The 19,231-nt window shown below is 44.3% G+C and overlaps 1 protein-coding gene across 1 annotated transcript in view; it reads left to right on the forward strand.

The window, feature by feature from the left end:
• LOC138843574 (probable ATP-dependent RNA helicase DDX60) overlaps positions 1-19,231 on the forward strand; it is a 79,269-nt gene that overhangs the window by 9,062 nt on the left and 50,976 nt on the right. The window contains exons 7-12 of the mRNA XM_070048175.1: positions 1,141-1,299; positions 3,856-3,997; positions 6,357-6,512; positions 7,962-8,064; positions 14,569-14,684; positions 17,527-17,693. Coding sequence (XP_069904276.1) covers positions 1,141-1,299; positions 3,856-3,997; positions 6,357-6,512; positions 7,962-8,064; positions 14,569-14,684; positions 17,527-17,693 — 843 coding nt within the window. The remainder of the gene's footprint in view (positions 1-1,140; positions 1,300-3,855; positions 3,998-6,356; positions 6,513-7,961; positions 8,065-14,568; positions 14,685-17,526; positions 17,694-19,231) is intronic.

A 19,231-nucleotide genomic window follows, 5' to 3' on the forward strand; every position in this document is an offset into this window, starting at 1 on the left:
TCATTGCTGCTTGCAATCTCCTGGGCCAGTTTCAACACATACGTGGTGACATTGCACAGAAGTTAGCATTTGTCAAAGCGATAGGCAGTGGGACCTGACGATGAGCCCACTGTCCACTTTGTGGCTCAGCATCACGTTTTCTGTAATGATAAGGTTGCTCCTATTTGTAACAGTAGTGAGCTAGTAGAGTCTGAATTACTTGTCAATCCTTGCTGTAGTGGGCATACAGTCACCGACTTTTTACTGTTCTTGGTGGTCTACTACATGGTAAGTAAAAGTCAAGCAGCTACTCGGGGGCAGAGCTGGGATGCAACCCATTTTTTCCTTTTCTGTTCTGCTACGTTGCTTTACCGTATAGAGCACAGCCGTGCTCAGCCCTGGTTCTACATAGGAACAGGTGTGACAAGAAGCAGCTTTTCTGCAACCCCTGGTACTTCTGCTCTTGAGGACATGAATAACTGGCTGCTGGACATGTCCTTAAACAGAGGCCATCCCCTACCATTTTATCAAATGCAAGGTTTAGATACAGTGAATTTCGGAACTCCATGTATTAGGCAAAGCTTTCACTCCTAGGCAACACAGCTAGTTGTGTTGTTTTTCATCCATCACATGCTTAGTAGAATTTTTCTAGAGATAAAATTACCCCCAAAAGAATTAAATTGTCACATGGGAGAATTTTGGGTAAGGTGCCTTAAAATACTGTTACTGCATGTCTGAATTTTTTCAAGAAAATTTGACTTCTTGTTTGTATTTTTCTCTTTAAATTTTTTTCTTTCTTTGTTTTTATTTATTTGAAAGGGAGAGCAGAGAGAGAACAAGAACAAGTGCAAGCGAGCCCATCTGCCAATTAATTTCTCAAATGCCCACCACAGCAGGACTGGGCCAGGCTGAAGCCAGGGCTCTGATCTCAGTGTGGTTCTCCCAGCTGAGTGGCAGTCATCACCTGGGGTCTTAACGTTAGGAGGTTGGGCATTAGCAGGAAGTTGGTCTTGGAAGCAAAGCTGGGACTCCATCCTAGACACCTGTTACGGGATGTAGGTGTCCAAGCAGACTCAACCCGTGCACCAAAGGCCCACCTTTGTATCTGAGTTTTTATGTTGCCTGTGCAAGTGGACATTTTAAAAATTCATGTTTTTCCAGGATTTGAAGGAGGCACCCACACTCAGTGAAGCAGCAGACCTGTGCCGAATGTACTGTCTCAGTGTGATTTTCCTTCAGCATTTACCTCTGATCCAAAGAGCTAAGAGTAGAATCATTACTCATAAATGGGATGCAACACTTTCTCCATTTCTAAGAATGGTAAGTGAACCACCTGGAAATTCATAAGCGCTCAAAATTCAATAAGGCAAAACTTGGACGGTGCAATCCTGTGTCTCTACTGATACTGTTTTGCTTTCTATAGTCATCTTTTTTTTTTATTTTATTTTTTTATTTTTTGACAGGCAGAGTGGACAGTGAGAGAGAGAGACAGAGAGAAAGGTCTTCCTTTTTTGCCGTTGGTTCACCCTCCAATGGCTGCCACGGCCGGCGCGCTGCAGCCGGTGCACCACGCTGATCCAATGGCAGGAGCCAGGAGCCAGGTGCTTTTCCTGGTCTCCCATGGGGTGCAGGGCCCAAGCACCTGGGCCATCCTCCACTGCACTCCCTGGCCACAGCAGAGAGCTGGCCTGGAAGAGGGGCAACCGGGACAGAATCCGGCGCCCCGACCAGGACTAGAACCCGGTGTACCGGCGCCGCAAGGCGGAGGATTAGCCTAGTGAGCCTCGGCGCCGGCCCTTTATAGTCATCTTAAAAGGTTCTTTGTTTCCTGTATCCAGCTTCAACATGGCTACCAACAAACAATGCATGTTTCCTTGAAAAACTGAGTCCTAGATAAAAGCACTCCATACAAAAATGTAGTCCTCCCTAGTATAAAACAACCCCCACACTGAAGAAAACAACTCTAATGAGTATTATATAAATAGTGAAGTAATGAATAAAGAGTTTACATTCATTGCGTTTCACACTTTGTAGCCAGTTGAAACAGAGACGACAGGAATACAAAAGTCCTTTGTAAGTTCTTAGGAAATTTAGGAAAATTTGAAAACCTTGGTTTTTTGTACTTAGCACAGTTTGATGCTTTTATGTAGTTAGTTGTGATCTCACTTCTTTTTTTTTATTTTTATTTTTATTTTTTATTTTTATTTTTTGACAGGCAGAGTGGACAGTGAGAGAGAGAGACAGAGAGAAAGGTCTTCCTTTGCCATTGGTTCACCCTCCAATGGCCGCCGTGGCTGGCGCACTGCGGCCGGTGCACCGCGCTGATCCAAAGGCAGGAGCCAGGTGCTTCTCCTGGTCTCCCATGGGGTGCAGGGCCCAAGCACCTGGGCCATCCTCCACTGCCTTCCCGGGCCACAGCAGAGAGCTGGCCTGGAAGAGGGGCAACCGGGACTAGAACCCGGTGTGCCGGCGCCGCTAGGCAGAGGATTAGCCTAGTGAGCCGCGGTGCCGGCCGATCTCGCTTCTTTTTTAAGATTTATTTTATTTCTTTGAAAGAATTACAGAGAGAGGTAGAGACACAGAGAGAGGTCTTCTATCCACTGGTTCACTCCCCAAATGGCCGCAGAGAGAGAGAGAGAGAGAGAGATCTTTCTTCTACAGGCTCACTCCCCAAATGGTTACAATGGTGGGGGCTGGCCCAGACTGAAGCCAGGAGCTTCTTCTGGGTCTCCCACGTGGGTTCAAGGGCCAAAGACTTGGGCCATCTTCTACTGCTTTCCCAGGCCATAACAAAGAGCTGGATTGGAAGAGCAGCAACCGGGACTCGAACAGGTGCCCATATGGGATGCCGGTGCTTCAAGCCAGGGCTTTAACCCACTGCGCCACAGTGTGTCGGCCCTTAAGCCATCTTCCACTGCTTTCCCAGGTGCATCAGCAGGGAACTGGATTGGAGAAAGAGTGTCTGAGACTTCAACCAGCACCCATATGGGATGCCTAGTAAAGGCCCCATAGACCTAACTCTTGAAATGATACCATAAACAACTTTTAATTGTAAATCTGTAGTAAAGCAGTTAAATGCCCACTACTTTTATATATTTATTAGTTCGAATCAATGAGGAAGTATTTATTGAAATTATGATTGGGATGAGTTCAGAAGAAAAAATTAATGTTAGCACTGAAAAATACCTCAAAGGTTATACACGGTTATTTCAAAAAGTTCATGGAAAGGGGCTGGCACTGTGGTGTAGCAGGTAAAGCTGCCACCTGCAGTGCCAGCATCCCATATGGATGCCGGTTCAAGTCCTGGCTGCTCCACTTCCCATCCAGCTCTCTTCTATGGCCTGGGAAAGCAGTAGAAGATGACCCAAGTCCTTGGGCCCCTGCACCCACGTGGGAGACCTGAAAGAAGTTCCTGGCTCCTGGATTGGTGCAGCTCCAGCCATTGTGACCATCTGGGGAGTGACCCAGTGGATGGAAGACCTCTCTCTCTCTCTCTCTCTCTCTCTCTCTCTCTCTGCTTCTGCCTCTCTGTAACTCTGCCTTTCAAATAAATAAATAAATATTTTAGTATATGTGCTGATGAAGCGAGCACAATAAATAAATATTTTTTAAAAATTTCATGGAACTACAAGGTATCGTGAATTTCCACAAACTTTTTGAAGACCCCTTGGATATTGCCCTTGTTATTTTGCAGTGGGATGGACCGGAAGAAGGTAACTGGCTCTAAGCTCTTGGTCTTCACTGTATGTCCTTTGTCTTTGTACAAGGAGTAGATGATGCTCAGGGAAACTTAATTGACACAGTCACATTTTTGGAAGATTTTATATCATTAACACCTGTTCCTCTCTCTCTTTTGTCCTTTTGTATTTTTTCCAGCTAAAACAATGTGCATTTCTCATCCTAAAACAATTAAAAGTTACAAATAATTGGAGTGTGGATTTCACCGGCCTCCCTGACTTAACTGATAATATTTTATGGAAAAATATTGCTTATTATTATGAAATTGAGTATCACAGAGGTATGTTTTAAATAGCTGTTCATTAAATAGTTTTTTAAATTCATTGTCCATGCCTGAATGAGAATTGTATCTAATAAATAATGACAGTGGGTTAGTCATGCATCAATTAGGTTGAATTACATAAAAAGTTTCTCTGAAGATATGTTTTTTTTAAAAAGATGTATTTATTTGAAAGAGTTATAGAGGGAGAGAAAGAGGGAGAGAGAGAAAGAGAACATTTTCTATCCACTGGTTCCCTGGTTCCCTCCCCAGATGCCTGCAATGGCCAGGTCTGGGCCAGGCTGAAGCCCAGAGCAAGGAGCTTCTTCTGGATCTCCCGTGTGGGTGGAAGGGGCCCAAGGACTTGGGTCATCTTATATTGCTTCTCCCAGGCCAGTATCAGGGAGCTGGATTGGCAGTGGAGCAGCTGGGGCTTGAACTGGCGCCCATATGGGATGCTGGCCAACAACCCTGAAGATATTTTCTGTGGGATGCTGGCCAACCACCCTGAAGATATTTTCTGTGGAAAGTCTGTATTTTCTTTCTTTCTTTCTTTCTTTCTTTCTTTCTTTCTTTCTTTCTTTCTTTCTTTCTTTCTTTCTTTCTTTTTTTTTCTTTTTTTTCTTTTTTTTTCTTTTTTCTTTTTGACAGGCAGAGTGGATAGTGAGAGAGAGAGACAGGTCTTCCTTTGCCATTGGTTCACCCTCCAATGGCTGCCACGGCTGGCGCTGTGGCCGGCACACCGCACTAATCCGAAGGCAGGATCCAGGTGCTTCTCCTGGTCTCCCATGGGGTGCAGAGCCCAAGCACTTGGTCCATCCTCCACTGCCTTCCCTGGCCACAGGCAGAGAGCTGGCCTGGAAGAGGGGCAACCGGGAAAGAATCCGGCGCCCCGACCAGGACTAGAACCCGGTGTGCTGGCGCCACTAGGTGGAGGATTAGCCTAGTGAGCCGCGGGCGCCGGCCTGGAAAGTCTGTATTTTCACAAGGTTCAGTTGAGAGGTCTTTATAAGAGGTTTTTTTTTTTTTTTTTTTTTTTTTTTTTTTTTTTTTTGAATAATTATGGGGTAATTGATTAGTTACTTGGGGAAAAAAAGGAAGATAAATGGAAAGGAACTACGGAGTTGTAATTTATTCTGTGTCTTCCATATGAGGTGCTTCAAAGTGTTCATGGATAATGGAATTAAATGCCACATCTTCTTTCTTATGTGGAAGGAAAAGAAAAAAGAGACTATCTGAACTTAGAATAGTGACCAGTAGTGCTTGGAGGGGATGGAGGGAGGGAATTAGAGGGAGGTTGGCTATAGGGTCTAAAACCCCACTAGACAGAAGTAACTGGTCCTAGTGTTGCACAGCACAGGGAGAGACCGTAGCCCATAATAATGCATTGCACAGTGTGGAGAGGAGCTGGAGGTGGGCATGCTGATTTCCCGATTTGATTAGCTTTCACTGTTGAAATATTGCACCATGCACCATAATGGTGTGCAAGTATTGCATGTTAATTAAAAATGCAAGAAGTAAAGTATAATAAAATAAGTTGATTTTGGTATAAAAATTTCTGGAATCTCCAAAAACTTTGTGGAAAATGAGTATGAAGAACACCTTATGCATAGATTTCAATTTTTTTTGCACCAGAATCAAATTTTAATTCCATTTTTCCATGCAGTTTTTGAAGAACCCTCCTACACCAGATTTTGTGTATGTGTTGGAAAATGACAATGTAGCTTTGCTGCTGGCTGCTTCAGATAAGATGTTGTTCCCATGGAAACTGAAGTGGCGTACCAGCTTGGAGCATTTTCTGAAGGATGCTCACTCATGTGTGCATGTGAGAGCGAGAGCGAGAGAGAGAGAGAGTGTGTGTGTGTCTTCCATATGCTGGATCACTCTCCAAATAGCCACAATGGTTAGGGCTGGGCCCAGCCAAAGTCAGGAGCTTGGAGCTCCACCTGGATCTCCCATGCAGGTGGCAGGGGCCCAAGCACTTGGACCATCATCTGCTCCTTTCTCAGGAGTGTTAGCAGGAGGCTGGATGGGAAGCAGAGCAGCCGGAACTCCTACTAGTGCTCCAATATGGGATGCCAGTATCACAGGTGTCCAGGATGGGATGCCAGTATTACAAGTGGCAGCTTGACCCACTGTGCCACAATGCTGCTCCCTGCTTTTTTTTGTGGCAGAAAAATATAACAATAGCAGTATCAATTTTATTTTTGCTCTAGCAGTCTTCAAATATTGAGTACGTAATGAAAACATCATATTCTGTCCTGCATTAAGCATCTAACATTAGAAGCTAGTAACTATAAACTTGAATAACTCAGACACCTGTAACACATAAATTCAGACTTTGATTATGAATTGGAATCTGTTACCTTCTCCTCCCTAGGACTGGACTTGGAATTGGGTGACGCTCTGATGCACGCATATCACAAGCTGTGGAACACAACGTTAGCTTTGTCAGAGGGTGGTGACTTTGGAGACTCCATGCCCGTGAGGACAACTTCCAGACTGTTCCTTACACAGAAGGAAACATTGCCTAAAGGTGCTGGCAGTTTGCTAGAAAAGATTTGCTTGTTATTTGAAAGACAAAATGGCACAGAGAGAGAGAGAGGGAGAGGAGAGAGATCTTCCATCTGCTTTTTCACTTTCCAAATGGCTGCAACCACTGGGCTGGTCCAGGCTGAAGCGAGGAGTCAGAAACTCCATCCAGGTCTCCAACTGAGGTGACAGGGACCAAGCACTTGGGACATCTTCTGTTACTTTTCCAAGAGCATTAGCAGGGAGCTGGATCAGAAGTGGAGCAGCTGGAACAGCACTCATGAGATGCTGATGTTGCAAACAGCTTTAACTTGTTGCACCACAGTGCCAGCCCCAGTAGTTTTTTAAAAGTGAATCTCATTCCAGATGGAAAGAGATTAGCAGTGCAATCCTTGTTTAGAAAATAGGTCTGGTCTTTATAAGTTTTGCCTTTTGGCTGGGATAGTCATACTGAATAGCTTCTACTCCTCTAGCAACTCCTTTGCCTTGCGATTGTTTTTATTTATTTTTCTAGTTGGTTTCCCAATCAACCTTGCTGGTGGTATTATCAATCTCATTTTAGAGGTAAGATCTTGGGAAGGTTGTTGTAGATCACACAGCAAATTCATGGAAGAGAGAGGATTTGAATCCGTGTCTGTCTGTCTCCGTAGTCAGGTACAGAAAACGTTGTCATAGCTTTACTACTTTTTTTTACCAAAGGCAACTTTTTCCCTAAAGCTCTATGAAGAAGTAGCTTAAATTTAAATAGGTCTTAAGGTGTTGTGATTGACACATCAGATGAGTCCATTCATGCAGAAAAAGGTTTGGGAGTTGAATGAAATATACAAGAGTTCTTTTGAATTTTCGCTAGCCCAAGATGTGGAAATAAATTAATGCATTTTGTTGGTACCGATGTTTAAATTTAAAACATTTTTATTAAACAAATTTATTTCTCTTGGTTTGACCTATGGAAAAATAAGCAGAGATCTTTCTGTGGTCTAGAATAAATATTTGTCTTTTCTAGGTTACATAGTGATTCTTTGACTCTTAAAATAAATTCTACCTAACTCCATTCAGATATGAGGAGCTTTCAAAAAAATTAATGGAAAATGAGTATTAGGGAAAAACTATGTGGGATTTCAAACAACTTTGCACCAAAATGAACTTATCTTTTAGTATCCTCACACTTTAAATAGTTAATGGAAAATGGAATTTTAAAACAAACTTACATTTTGCAAGATTTTGAAATCTACACCTATGAGTATTTACATTTGTGGCTTAATATGTGGAGCAGAAATGTGATTTGAACGTCTACTTTGTAGAAATTCTATTCAGTTTCTATTTATTTGGTAATGAGAGATTACTTAGATTACTTAGGCTTAGTTTTGCTATTGCAGAAATGCCTGCATCAGAATGGTGAATTTTAATTAGAGTTTAGTGTTCAAATATCAATTGTATTTCTGAATATTGCCAGGATCAAATCAAGAAATTCCCAAGCTTGGACTAATTCCTCTGAAATCCGAGGTTATAGAAGATTACGCTGGAGATATTTGGTCCGAACTACCTTTTGTAAGCAGGTATTTATCTTGCTTGTAATAGCTCTGTGGCTGTAACCAAATATCTTTTTTTTAAACTTTTATTTAATGAATATAAATTTCCAAAGTACAGCTTATGGATTACAATGCCAAATATCTTTGAGTATGGTGGACTGCATCTATTGTATGTGGTGAAAATTCACATTGAGAGATACTTTTTTTTCAACTTGATTGATTGGTATGATTTTAAAAACATTTATGTGTTTGCTTTAAATGACTCTACACCGCTTACATATCTTTACCTTTTTCTCCATAATAATGTCAGCATAATTAATAGTATAATGAAAGCAGTGGGTTGTTGAGGTGTGGCTGTAGCAAGACCATAAAAATTCAAGGCCTGATGTTGGATACATCATCTATGTGGATCTTAAAGTCAGCAAAAATGATCAGTGAGAACAAGGAGGTGACAAAGAGAATTGTTGGGTGGCTGGGTTCAGGTTCTTATCTGTAATGCAAGAAAGAATTTGATCTTTAGATGTGAGTAAAGGTTGGCAGAGGAATAAGACTGATTATCCATAAAGTGAAAGTACACACTCAACAGGAAGCGCAGGTGTACCTGAGAGTGAGCTGCACCCAGCCAGGTTTGAGTTACCTCTTTTAGATGAACTTGAGAGATGGGAAGGATAGAATATTCATAGGAGGTGTTATGTGGGGCAGGGTTTTCCAGGGGTAGGGGGAGAGTCGATATTTGGGCACCTCCCATTTACTTGCCTTTTTAGGAATTCTTGGAAGAGTCTGGTGTCAGGCACGTGGAGGCAGTGAAGTGTCAGCAGTGATGTCATTGTAACTGGTTGTGGGTATGGTCAGCAGTCATAGGTTCCAGGCAGTTCTGTGGTGATTGTGATTTTGGTTACGTTAGCTGCAGCACAAAAGGGGAGGGATTTGGGGAGTAGGTGAGGTCCTGGGGGAGGGGCTGGTGGCGCCTGTGACAAGGTGATTCAGCAGAGAAGGTTGTTGGAGTTTTTTTTAAATTAATTTATTTATTTGAAAGGCAGAGTTACAGAGAGGCAGAGGCAGAGGGGAAGAGAGAGAGAGAGAGAGAGAGAGAGAGGTCTTCCATCTGCTGGTTCCCTCCCCAGATGGCTGCAATGGGTGGAATTGCACCAATCTGAAGCCAGAAGCCAGGAGTTTCTTCCAGGTCTCCCATGCGGGTACAGGGACCCAAGCTCTTGGGCCATCTTCCACTGCTTTCCCAGGCCACAGCAGAGAGCTGGATCAGAAGTGGGGCAGCTGGGACTGGAACCAGCACCCCTATGGGATGCCGGTGCTGCAGATGGTGGCTTTACCTGCTATGCCACAGCGCTGGCCAGGATTATTGGAGTTAACATGAAGTAAGGTTGTTCCACACCTTTATTTGCTAGAATTGTCAGTGTCACATTGGAGGCATAGGTTTCCGTGTTGTAGAAGTGGGGACGGTGTTCTTGAGACAGCAGTTAAGTGTATTAAAGGCCTGAGAGTAAGAGGATAATTGGTTGAAAAATTAGCCAAACTGAAGAGATAACAAAGGAAGCAGAAAAAATTCCAAATGTAAATGTGTATATGGCAGACAGAATAAAGCAAATCCTTGTGAAAGTAGCAAATTACTTTGCAAATGGTATGTTTTAAAATATCTATATTTATAAAAAATCAAACTCTCTCTGTACATAACACCATGCCATAAGTCAAATCTTGGTGGTCAGAAATCTAAATGTGAAAGACAACAGTCACATTTTCAGAAGACAATACAGGAAAATATCTTTATGGTGCCAGAGTAGAGACGTCATGGCCTTCAAAGACAGTATAAAACTCCAAGTCATTAGGAAAATAAGGATACATTTGACATTATAAAAATCAATAATAACAAAACAGATTTTGGAAGTCATTTAGAAGGTATATAAGCATCACAGGGTTAGCATAAAAGATTTAGGATAAAGATGTCCTAGAACTCACGAGAAAGACAGGAATGAGACAGTAGAGAAATAGGAATAGGGAGAAATAGGTCATTAATAGAGAAGCTAGTGGGGAATGGCCCATAAAACTGTAAAAAGATATCTAAAGGTCCTTGTGCATCTAAGAAATGAAAATTAAAGCTACAGCGAGGCCCTATTCAACACTCTTCCTTTTGATAAAATTTATGACTAAGTAAGGCCAAAGTTGTGAGGCAGTGGGCACGCTGGTGGCAGAAACAGAACCAGTAAAAGCTACACAGGTTCAAGATGTGCTGTGTCTGCAACCTGCAGCTTCCCTGGAGAAACTCTGATGTTTGAGTGAGGTGAGTTTGCATCAGTGTCACTGCAGGATTGTTTATATAGATGCAAGCCATCTGTAGGACAAGGAAAAGAATATTGTGGAACAGAATATAAACTAAAAAATATTTGTTGAGAGGCGGACACAGACACACAGAGAAAGAAACAGAGAGAGACTCACACACACACACACACACACACACACAGCTCTCCTCTATTGAGTCACTCCCCAGATGCCTGCAATAACTGGGTTTGGACTGGAGCTGCTGCCCACCCAGTGTCTGCATTTACAGGAAGCCAGAGTCAGGAGCTGGAGCCAGGAATCGAATCCGGGTATTTCCAATGTGGGTGTTTTAACCACTGGGCTAAATGCCTGCCCCAGTAGTGGGATATTCTTACAATGCAGTACTCCACAGTAAAAATAAATAACTGCATACACATACATATACATACACACACAGCCATGCACGCATCCACACGGGTGAATTTCCAAACCACACTGCTTATGTAGCTAAGTAAGTTAGAGAGTGTTGTGACTCTCATATCATTTATGGGCACACTACTTGTTTTTTTTTTTTTTTTTTTTTTTTTTTTTTTTTTTTTGACAGGCAGAGTGGATAGTGAGAGAGAGAGACAGAGAGAAAGGTCTTTTCTTCCTTTTGCCATTGGTTCACCCTCCAATGGCCACCATGGCTGGCGCGCTGCGGCCGGCGCACCACGCTGATCCGAAGGCAGGAGCCAGGTGCTTCTCCTGGTCTCCCATGGGGTGCAGAGCCCAAGCACTTGGGCCATCCTCCACTGCCTTCCCGGGCCACAGCAGAGAGCTGGCCTGGAAGAGGGGCAAACGGGAAAGAACCCGGCGCCCTGACCAGACTGGAACCTGGTGTGCTGGCGCCGCTAGGTGGAGGATTAGCCTATTGAGCCGCGGCGCCGGCCAGGGGCACACTACTTGTAATGTATGCACATTTATATTGTGCATGGGCATGATATACATATAAGGAAGAAGCTGCTTCTTAGAAGAGAGAATGAGGGGTAGTCTTTGATGCAGCAGCTTAACTCACCACTTGGGATGCCTGCAATCAGAGTGCCTGGTTCAAGGGTCAGCCACTGCACTTCCAATCCTGCTTCCTGCTACTGTGCATCCTGGGAGACCGCAGATGATGGTTAAGGTCCATGAGTCCCTGCCACCCACTTGGGAGACCTGGATGGAGTTCTGGCTCCTTGCTTTGGCCTGGCCCAGCCCTGGCTGTGTGGGCATTTGAGGAGCAAACCAGTGGATAGAAGATTGTTTTCTATCTCTGTCTCTTGTCTCTGTCTCTCGCTCTCTGATTCTTTCAAGGCAAAAAAAAAAAAAAAGACATAAACATAAAAAAAGAGAAGAATGGAATTTCTGAGAAATATATAGGGGGCTTCAAATATATCTACAGTGGTTTATTTTTTCTTTCTTCATTTGACAGATAGGGTTAGACAATGAGAGAGAGAGACAGAGAGAAAGGTCTTCCTTCCGTTGTTTCTCTCCCCAAATGGCCGCTATGGCCAGAGCTGTGCCTGATCCGAAGCCAGGAGCCAGGTGCTTCCTCCTGGTCTCCCACGCGGGTGCAGGGGCCCAAACACTTGGGCCATCCTCCACTGCCTTCCTGCGCCACAGCAGAGAGCTGGACTGGAAGAGGAGCAACTGAGACTAGAACCTGGCGCCCATATTGGATGCCGGTGCCACAGGCGGAGGATTAACCAAGTGAGCCACAGCGCCAACCCTTATTTTTTTTAAAATCAATGAAATCTGAAACAAACCTGGAAAAAAATTATCAGTTATCAAAATGAGTTGCCATCTCCTTGGTCAACCAATCTCATGACTTGAGGATGAACTGTCGCAAGTATCAAATTCTTAACTCCAGCTACCAGATAAGAATTGGCTGAAAATTCTGTGACTCATGTATTTTTTTTTAAGATTTATTTATTTATTTGAATGGCAGAATTACAGAGAGGCAGAGGCAGAGAGAGAGAGAGAGAGAGAGAGAGAGAGGTCTTCCGTCCACTGGTTCACTCCCTAGATGGCTGCAAATGGCCAGAGCTGGGCTGATCTGACGCCAGGAGCCAGAAGCTTCTTCCAGGTCTCCCATGCAGGTGCAGGGGCCCAAACACTTGGGCCATCTTCCACTGCTTTCCCGGGCCACAGCAGAGAGATGGGTCGGAAGTGGAGCAGCTGGGTCTCGCACCGGCGCCATTATGGGATGCTGGCCCTGCAGGCGGCGGCTTTACCTGCTGCCCCATGGCACTGACCCCATGACTCGTATCTTGAATCTGCTCTCAGTTGCTGTCTCCTGGGCCCTGTAAACTCACTGTGTGCAATGCCAGCGCCCACTGTCTGACCTCACAGGCACCTGGAGGTCCCTCTGTGCGTCTCTATCATTCTCTCTTCTCTCTCCATGTTTTTCTCATCATCCTTGGCGATGTCCTTGACTTCCCTTTCTGTTTCTCATCTAATCTGGCAGCGAAATCTGTTCCTGCAAGATGCTTCCAGAGCCTGGCCTTCCTTGCTCACCCTGTAGCTGTGCAATCGGCCCCCCATCACCCCAAGTGATCTCTTCACAGTGGTGTCCAAACATGCACTGCGGGGAGAGATCAGTTTGTTTCTCCCTGCTCAAACCTGCTAAGGAGCCTGACTCCCTCAGATGGAAAGGACTCCAGGATCTGCTGCTCTGTCCTCTGTCTTACTCTCCCTGCCCCCTTAACCTCATTTGAGCCTAATCTGTCCCCCTCTGAGTACTCCTCCAGGCTGGCCTCCTGGCTGTTTCTTGTACACAATTGCTCTCCCAGCTCACAGCCTTTCTATTTTTTTTTAAGGTTTATTTTATTTATATGAAAGACAGAGTCACAGAGAGGTAGAGGCAGAGAGAAAGAGAGGGAGGGAGGGAGAGAGAGGCCCTCCATCTGATGGTTCACCTCCAAAGGACTGCAACAGCCAGAGCTGAGCTGATGTGGAGGCAGGAGCCAGGAGCCTCCCACGGGTCTCCCATGCAGGCACAGGGGCCCAAGCACCCGGGCCATCCTCCACTGCTCTCCCAGGCCACAGCAGAGAGCTGGATCGGAAGTGGAGCAGCCAGGACTTGAACCGGCCCCCATATGGGATGCTGGCACTGTGCCACTGCGTTGGCCCCCTCACAGCCTTTCTGCCTGTGTTTCTGTTGGTTGGCAATGTTCTGAGCCAGACAACTTTGTACCCTCTGCTCCTATAGCTTCTCAGCCAGGCATTCTTCACCACTCTGCTTAAAGTGGCACCTTCTCCTCCTCCTCCTCTGTCTCTCTGTGTGATTTTTAATCCGTATCATGCACCATCTACCATAGTGTGTATTTTACCTTTGCATTTCTTTATTGTCTGTAAGTCTCTGAATATATGAACTCTGTAAAGGGCTCAGTGTCTGGCCTAGTGTTTAACATGCTCCTGTGCTTCTAGGAGCACCTAGATGCACTTCCTGGCTCCATTCCCGATTCTGGTGCCATGTTTCCGTGCACCCTGAAAGACAGCAGTGATGGTTCAGGTAGTTGAATTCCTGATACCCATGTGGGAGGCTGGATTAAATTCCTGGCTCCCAGCTTTAGCCCAGGCCAGCCCCAGCCAGTAGGGAGTAACCAGTGGTGGGTGCACTGTCTGTCTCTCTGCCTTTCAAATAAAACAAATAAATAAACACTCATTGAAGAGATTTTTATTCTATTTTGTACGCTGATATGTTCTTAGCATCCATAAGAGTTTCTGGCATATAATTAGGATTTAATGGATGTCTTATGAATGAATGCATGGTAGATTCATGGTTATCATTTATTCTCTAATATTTTCTCTATGTTTGAAATATTACACAAATACACATACATACACACAAATAAAAACGCTGCTTTTTTAAAAAAGATTTATTTATTTATTTGAAAGTTAGAGAGGGAGACACACACACACACACAGAGAAAGAGAGAGAGAAAGAGAGAGAGGTCTTCCTTCTGCTAATTCACCCCCCAAATGCCTGCAACACCAGGGGTTGGCCAGGTGGAAGCAAGGCGTTTGGAATCCAATCCAGGTCTCCCACAAGTATACTTGACCCATCATCAGCTGCCTTCCATTGTGGGTTAGCAGGAAATTGCAATCAGAATGGGAGCTGGGACACAAACCGAGGTGCCTGGGTATGGGATATAAGCATCTCAAGTGGGGTCTTAGTTGAACACTGACCTACACATGTGTTTTCTAAATTATACTCCCTCCCTCCCACCACAGTGATGACCCAGCTATCACCTGTCTTTCTAAGAAGAGAGAGTTTGATGAGCTCAAACATTGGCATTCCTCTCGACCTCTAAGTGATGATTTTGAAAGGACAAGAAACAGCGATAGTGGTGAGTATAATTCATACTAGGGAATGTTTCCAGCAGTTTCCTTGTTTAAACAAGCATCATGTGTAGAAGGGAAAAATTACTCATCTGGGGATAGTGACGTCTCACTTACAGTCTCCTCTCTCTCTACCACTGTATGCACTTCCAGTGGCTTGCAGATACAGAAATGGGCAAAAGCTAGTTTCTGTAGGATGAAAAATTCTCATAAATCCATTGAGGGGAAAAAAGTCATTGTGTGCAGCCAAGTCATTGTGTCTAGCTTTCTAATTTTCTTAGATTGTTACAATAGTTACTTTATATGTTATTGTTGAAATTCCTTTTGTTCTTTGCTGGTTTGCATAAAAATCCCCACTGTATTGTTTCACAGGACCTGGTGTTTATATTAATCAGGTACACAGTGTTGTAATTGCCAAAATTAATAATTGTATTTATTACTTGTTATAAAACATTGGTTCATAACTGTATTCATTAATAAAAAATATTTAAATCACCAAAGAATTATTTTGGGTGGTAAGACACCATGAACCAATATAGTTTGTAAACTTGTCTTCTTGGATTTCAAACTGGTGAGGAAAATGGATAGAGGTGTGTATACACAGATACATACAGAGAAAAAGACCAATGACGCATAAGTACGATTCCTCAGGGCGTGGACACTAGCGGCCTGACTGGTGCTGCCAATCTCTGGATGTATTCAGTGTCTGAATTCAGGCGTGCCCTGTCCCTGTCCTTGGCTCTGTGCTGGGCTCTGGACTTGGTCTTGTAGCACTCCTAGGGCAGAGGGAGAGGCGGGATGAGAGCAGCCATGAGAGAGGTCCTTACTGAAAATTCTAGGGAGTGGTACAGTTGGGTGCAAAAGGCAGGGAGGGAGGTGTCCAGGTGTCCGCCGGGAGGACTGGGGGCGACTCTAGCCACACCCGAACCATGAGGAGAGTCCTGCCGGAAGTGGAACAGGCTGTGACCGGAAGTGAGGCGGGCTGTGACCGGAAGTGGGAAGGGCTGGTGACCGAAGCAGCCCGAGAGCCCCAGTGACGTCAGACAAGTCGGTGAGGCGCTAGCGGTTTCGTCTTTCCCAGAACCAAAGAGCAAGGGGAGGCTGCTTAAACGTCTGCCCGGGTGAGCCCGGCGCTCAGGTACGTGTTTAAGGGGAAGGATTTTTGCTTCCACCTTCGTCGTGCGCTCCGTGGCTGGGTGGCCCGCTGGGGCCTTGAGCAGCTGGAACTGCGTTCCTGGCTTCTGGCATCTTCCATACAGTTCTCGTAGAGTGGTCCCAGGAACGGCCTCAGAGCAGTCGGGGAGTTAGAGGGAGAACGGAGCTGTGGTTTGAACCGGATGTGCCCGCTTAATGCAGTGATGATGCTGAGGGCGTGGGGCTGCCTTCCGACGGTGGTTCTCAGCGGGGTTGGTTGCTGGGGCCCGGTTGGACCCCCGTTGCTCTGTAGCTTCCTGGCTCAGCTGCCCTGCAACCCTCCTCCACCTGAGCTCCGTTCCCTGCCTGGACCCTCAGCACGGCCTGAACCATGGGGCTGCCCAATGTGGGCGTGATGCAGAGTAATCCTTTTTTCTTCCTGAAGTTAGTTTTCTTTTTAAAGATTTACTTATGTATTTGAAAGGCAGAGTTGGAGCGAGGAGAGGCAGAGAGAGAGAGAGAGAGAGAGAGAGAGAGAGAGAGGTCTTCCGTCCGCTGGTTCACTCCCCAGGTGACTGCAGTGGCTGGAGCTGCACGGATCCGAAGCCGGGAGCCAGGAGCTTCTTCCAGGGCTCCCACGTGGGTGCAGGGGCCCCCTGAAGTTAGTTTTCTCAGGTATTTTGTTCTAATGATAAAAAGCTGGCGAAAACACCTGCTCAGGCCTCTGAATTTCTTCAGGACGTGGTATATGTAGTAGGTGTGGATGGGTGAGTTGCTGACACTCACCCTGAGGCCATGGGTGTTGCCAGCGACAAGAGCCTTTGAGTTCAGCGCTGCCGCAGGCTTAGAGTGGTCTGGGAACTGGTGACATCTTGTTTCCAGAGTCCATTCTCTCCTAGAGCAAGAATCTGGCTGAGTGGTTGTAGCCAAATGTTTCTGGCCAAATTTGGGTATAGTTTTCAGAAACTCTGTTTCCGAGTTCATGCAGTGCTCATGTGCTTCGTTTTTGATCCTGTGTCCAGAGACAGCAACCATGTCCAAGAGCAGGTGTTTTCTTTTGTGGCTTTGATGCGCTGTAGGATAAGCAGGTCATATCTCACCCTCGACTTACTCTATGGGATGCACCCATAATGCTTAGTAGTTGTAATAAAATGAATAAGTAAATAACTGATGTGATTTTTAAAAAGATGTGTTTTATTTATTTGAAAGCAGAGTTACGGGTGGGGGGGATCTTCCATCTGCTGTTTTTTTCTGCGAATGGCCACAACGGCTGGGCTGGGGCAGGCCAAAGCCAGGAGCCTGCAACTCCACCAGGATCTCCCACATGGGTGGCAGGGGCCCAAGTACTTGGACTGTCTTCAGCTGCCTTCCCAGGTGTATTAGCAGGAAGCGGGATCAGAAGTGGAACTGCCAGGACTTGTACTGGTGCTCATATGGGATGCTGGTGTTGCAAGCAATGGATTAACTAACTCTGAGTCACAATGCCAGCCCCAATAACAGATGTTAATTTGGATCATCTCATGATATTTAAATATGGTTCAATAATTTTACTTTACATTTCCACATCTCAATCTCTATAATAGTAATAGCCTCTAATTAGAATATTATGAGTTTCTCAGGGGAATTGTCAAAGCCTTTCTCATGAATGCTCTAGGAATGCAGCTTTTATATATCAACAGTAGAGTCATGATATTTTAATAACTTTATTTCCCTCAGCTAAATCCAAAGATGCCAAAGAAAGAAGAGATACACAGAAACTGTATCATTTTTATCATGTGTTTGGAAGGTCTTTGGTAGGAAGTAACAGATCAGTAAGGATTACAAAAGTGGGCTCGCTGCCATCTCCAGCAAATTCTTCTGGGCAGAAGAAAAGACAGCATCAGGTGCGTTCTTGGGCTAGCAGAGCTCATTGCTGTGGGGGCTTGAGACTCTACTCCCACCCTGTGAGACCTGCGTTAACTTTACTCAGCATGGCAACACTGGTAATCTCATGTTATTGGAGAAAAAAAATTATTTTGTTTAAAAAGTACTCCCAAGTACTAACCATGAATTATAACAGATAAAGGACCTTATTCTCCTTTTAGAACACTGGGAAAATGAAGGGAGGTGTAACGAAGAAAACAAAATCCTAATGGGACCATCATAGAATTGAGCACTGGGAATGCTTTGGTGAATTCCCTCAGTCACACTTCTCTCCAGTGTTATTAAACATCTTTTGCAACATAATTTTGTGGATGGATACTCCTCCATAATATGGCAATGTCGTGGTTTGTTTAGTTATTTCTTTGTTGGAATATAGAAAAACAAGTAAGGAAAAGAAAAAATCCACATTCTCACGTCCCACAAGTAACTGTATGACTATTTTGGCATACACCTGTGCAGTCCTATATTGTCTGTTGTTTTTTCTATATGTATTCCACATCTACTAATAGTATAGCTGACTTCTTTCTGTATCATTAAATATACAATAAATTCACAATAGTATGTTATTTCCCAAATTTTAAGCAACTTTAATAGAAAAATCCAGCACACACACACACACAGCTAATTCAGGCTATTCAGAAAGGTACTTAAAGTGTGAAAAATAACTAACATTTTACCTTCTTCAAAGACCTGGTCCTATTAACTTTGGTGAACATCCTTCCAAATACTTCCAGTCTATACACACTTACTAACACGCACAGTTTTACAGTTTACATATGGCTTTATACTTTTTTTTTCCCATTAAACAGTGTGCTTTCTAGAACTTTTTATTGCAATGAGTGAACAATAAACTTTCCCTTTTAATATTTGCATAATATTCCATGTTTATTTTTCTGTGTTTCCTTTTTAATCTTTAATATGTGTGCATTATTTTACTGTTATAACCCTGGTGCTCTTTTCTGTTTAACCACAGAGATACCCAGTATCATTCTGTGAGTGTGCCTGCTTTTTTGTTTAACATCATCTCAACAAGAGATTTTGATTGCAAATTCAAATACCAGTGATATGAGTATTAGTCTATTTGTGTTTCTTCCCCTATGACTTTCTATCTCCTTTACTATTTGCCATTGTTATTATTATTTTGCTTATTGACTGCTAAACCCTATGATGAGGGAACTTCAGAAAGTCCGTGGGAGAGTGGGCCTTTGGCACAGTACTAAAGTTGCTGCTTGGGATGCCTGCATCCCGTGTTGGAGTGCTTGGTTCAAGTTCTGGCTGCTCTGCTCCTCATCCAGCTTCCTGATAGCACACACCCTGGGAAGCAGCAGAGGATGACTCAAACACTGGGGTCCATGCCACTCAAATAGAAGAGCCCAGCCCAGCCCAGCCCTGACTATTGTGGGCATTTGGGGAGTGGACCAGCAGATGGGAGATCTCTTTTCATCTTTCTATCTTTCTGCCTTTCAAATAAAGTTTGAATTAATAGATATTGAAGAGT

Source organism: Oryctolagus cuniculus, chromosome 8 (assembly GCF_964237555.1).
Source record: "Oryctolagus cuniculus chromosome 8, mOryCun1.1, whole genome shotgun sequence".
In the NCBI taxonomy this organism is placed as follows: Eukaryota; Metazoa; Chordata; class Mammalia; order Lagomorpha; family Leporidae; genus Oryctolagus; species Oryctolagus cuniculus.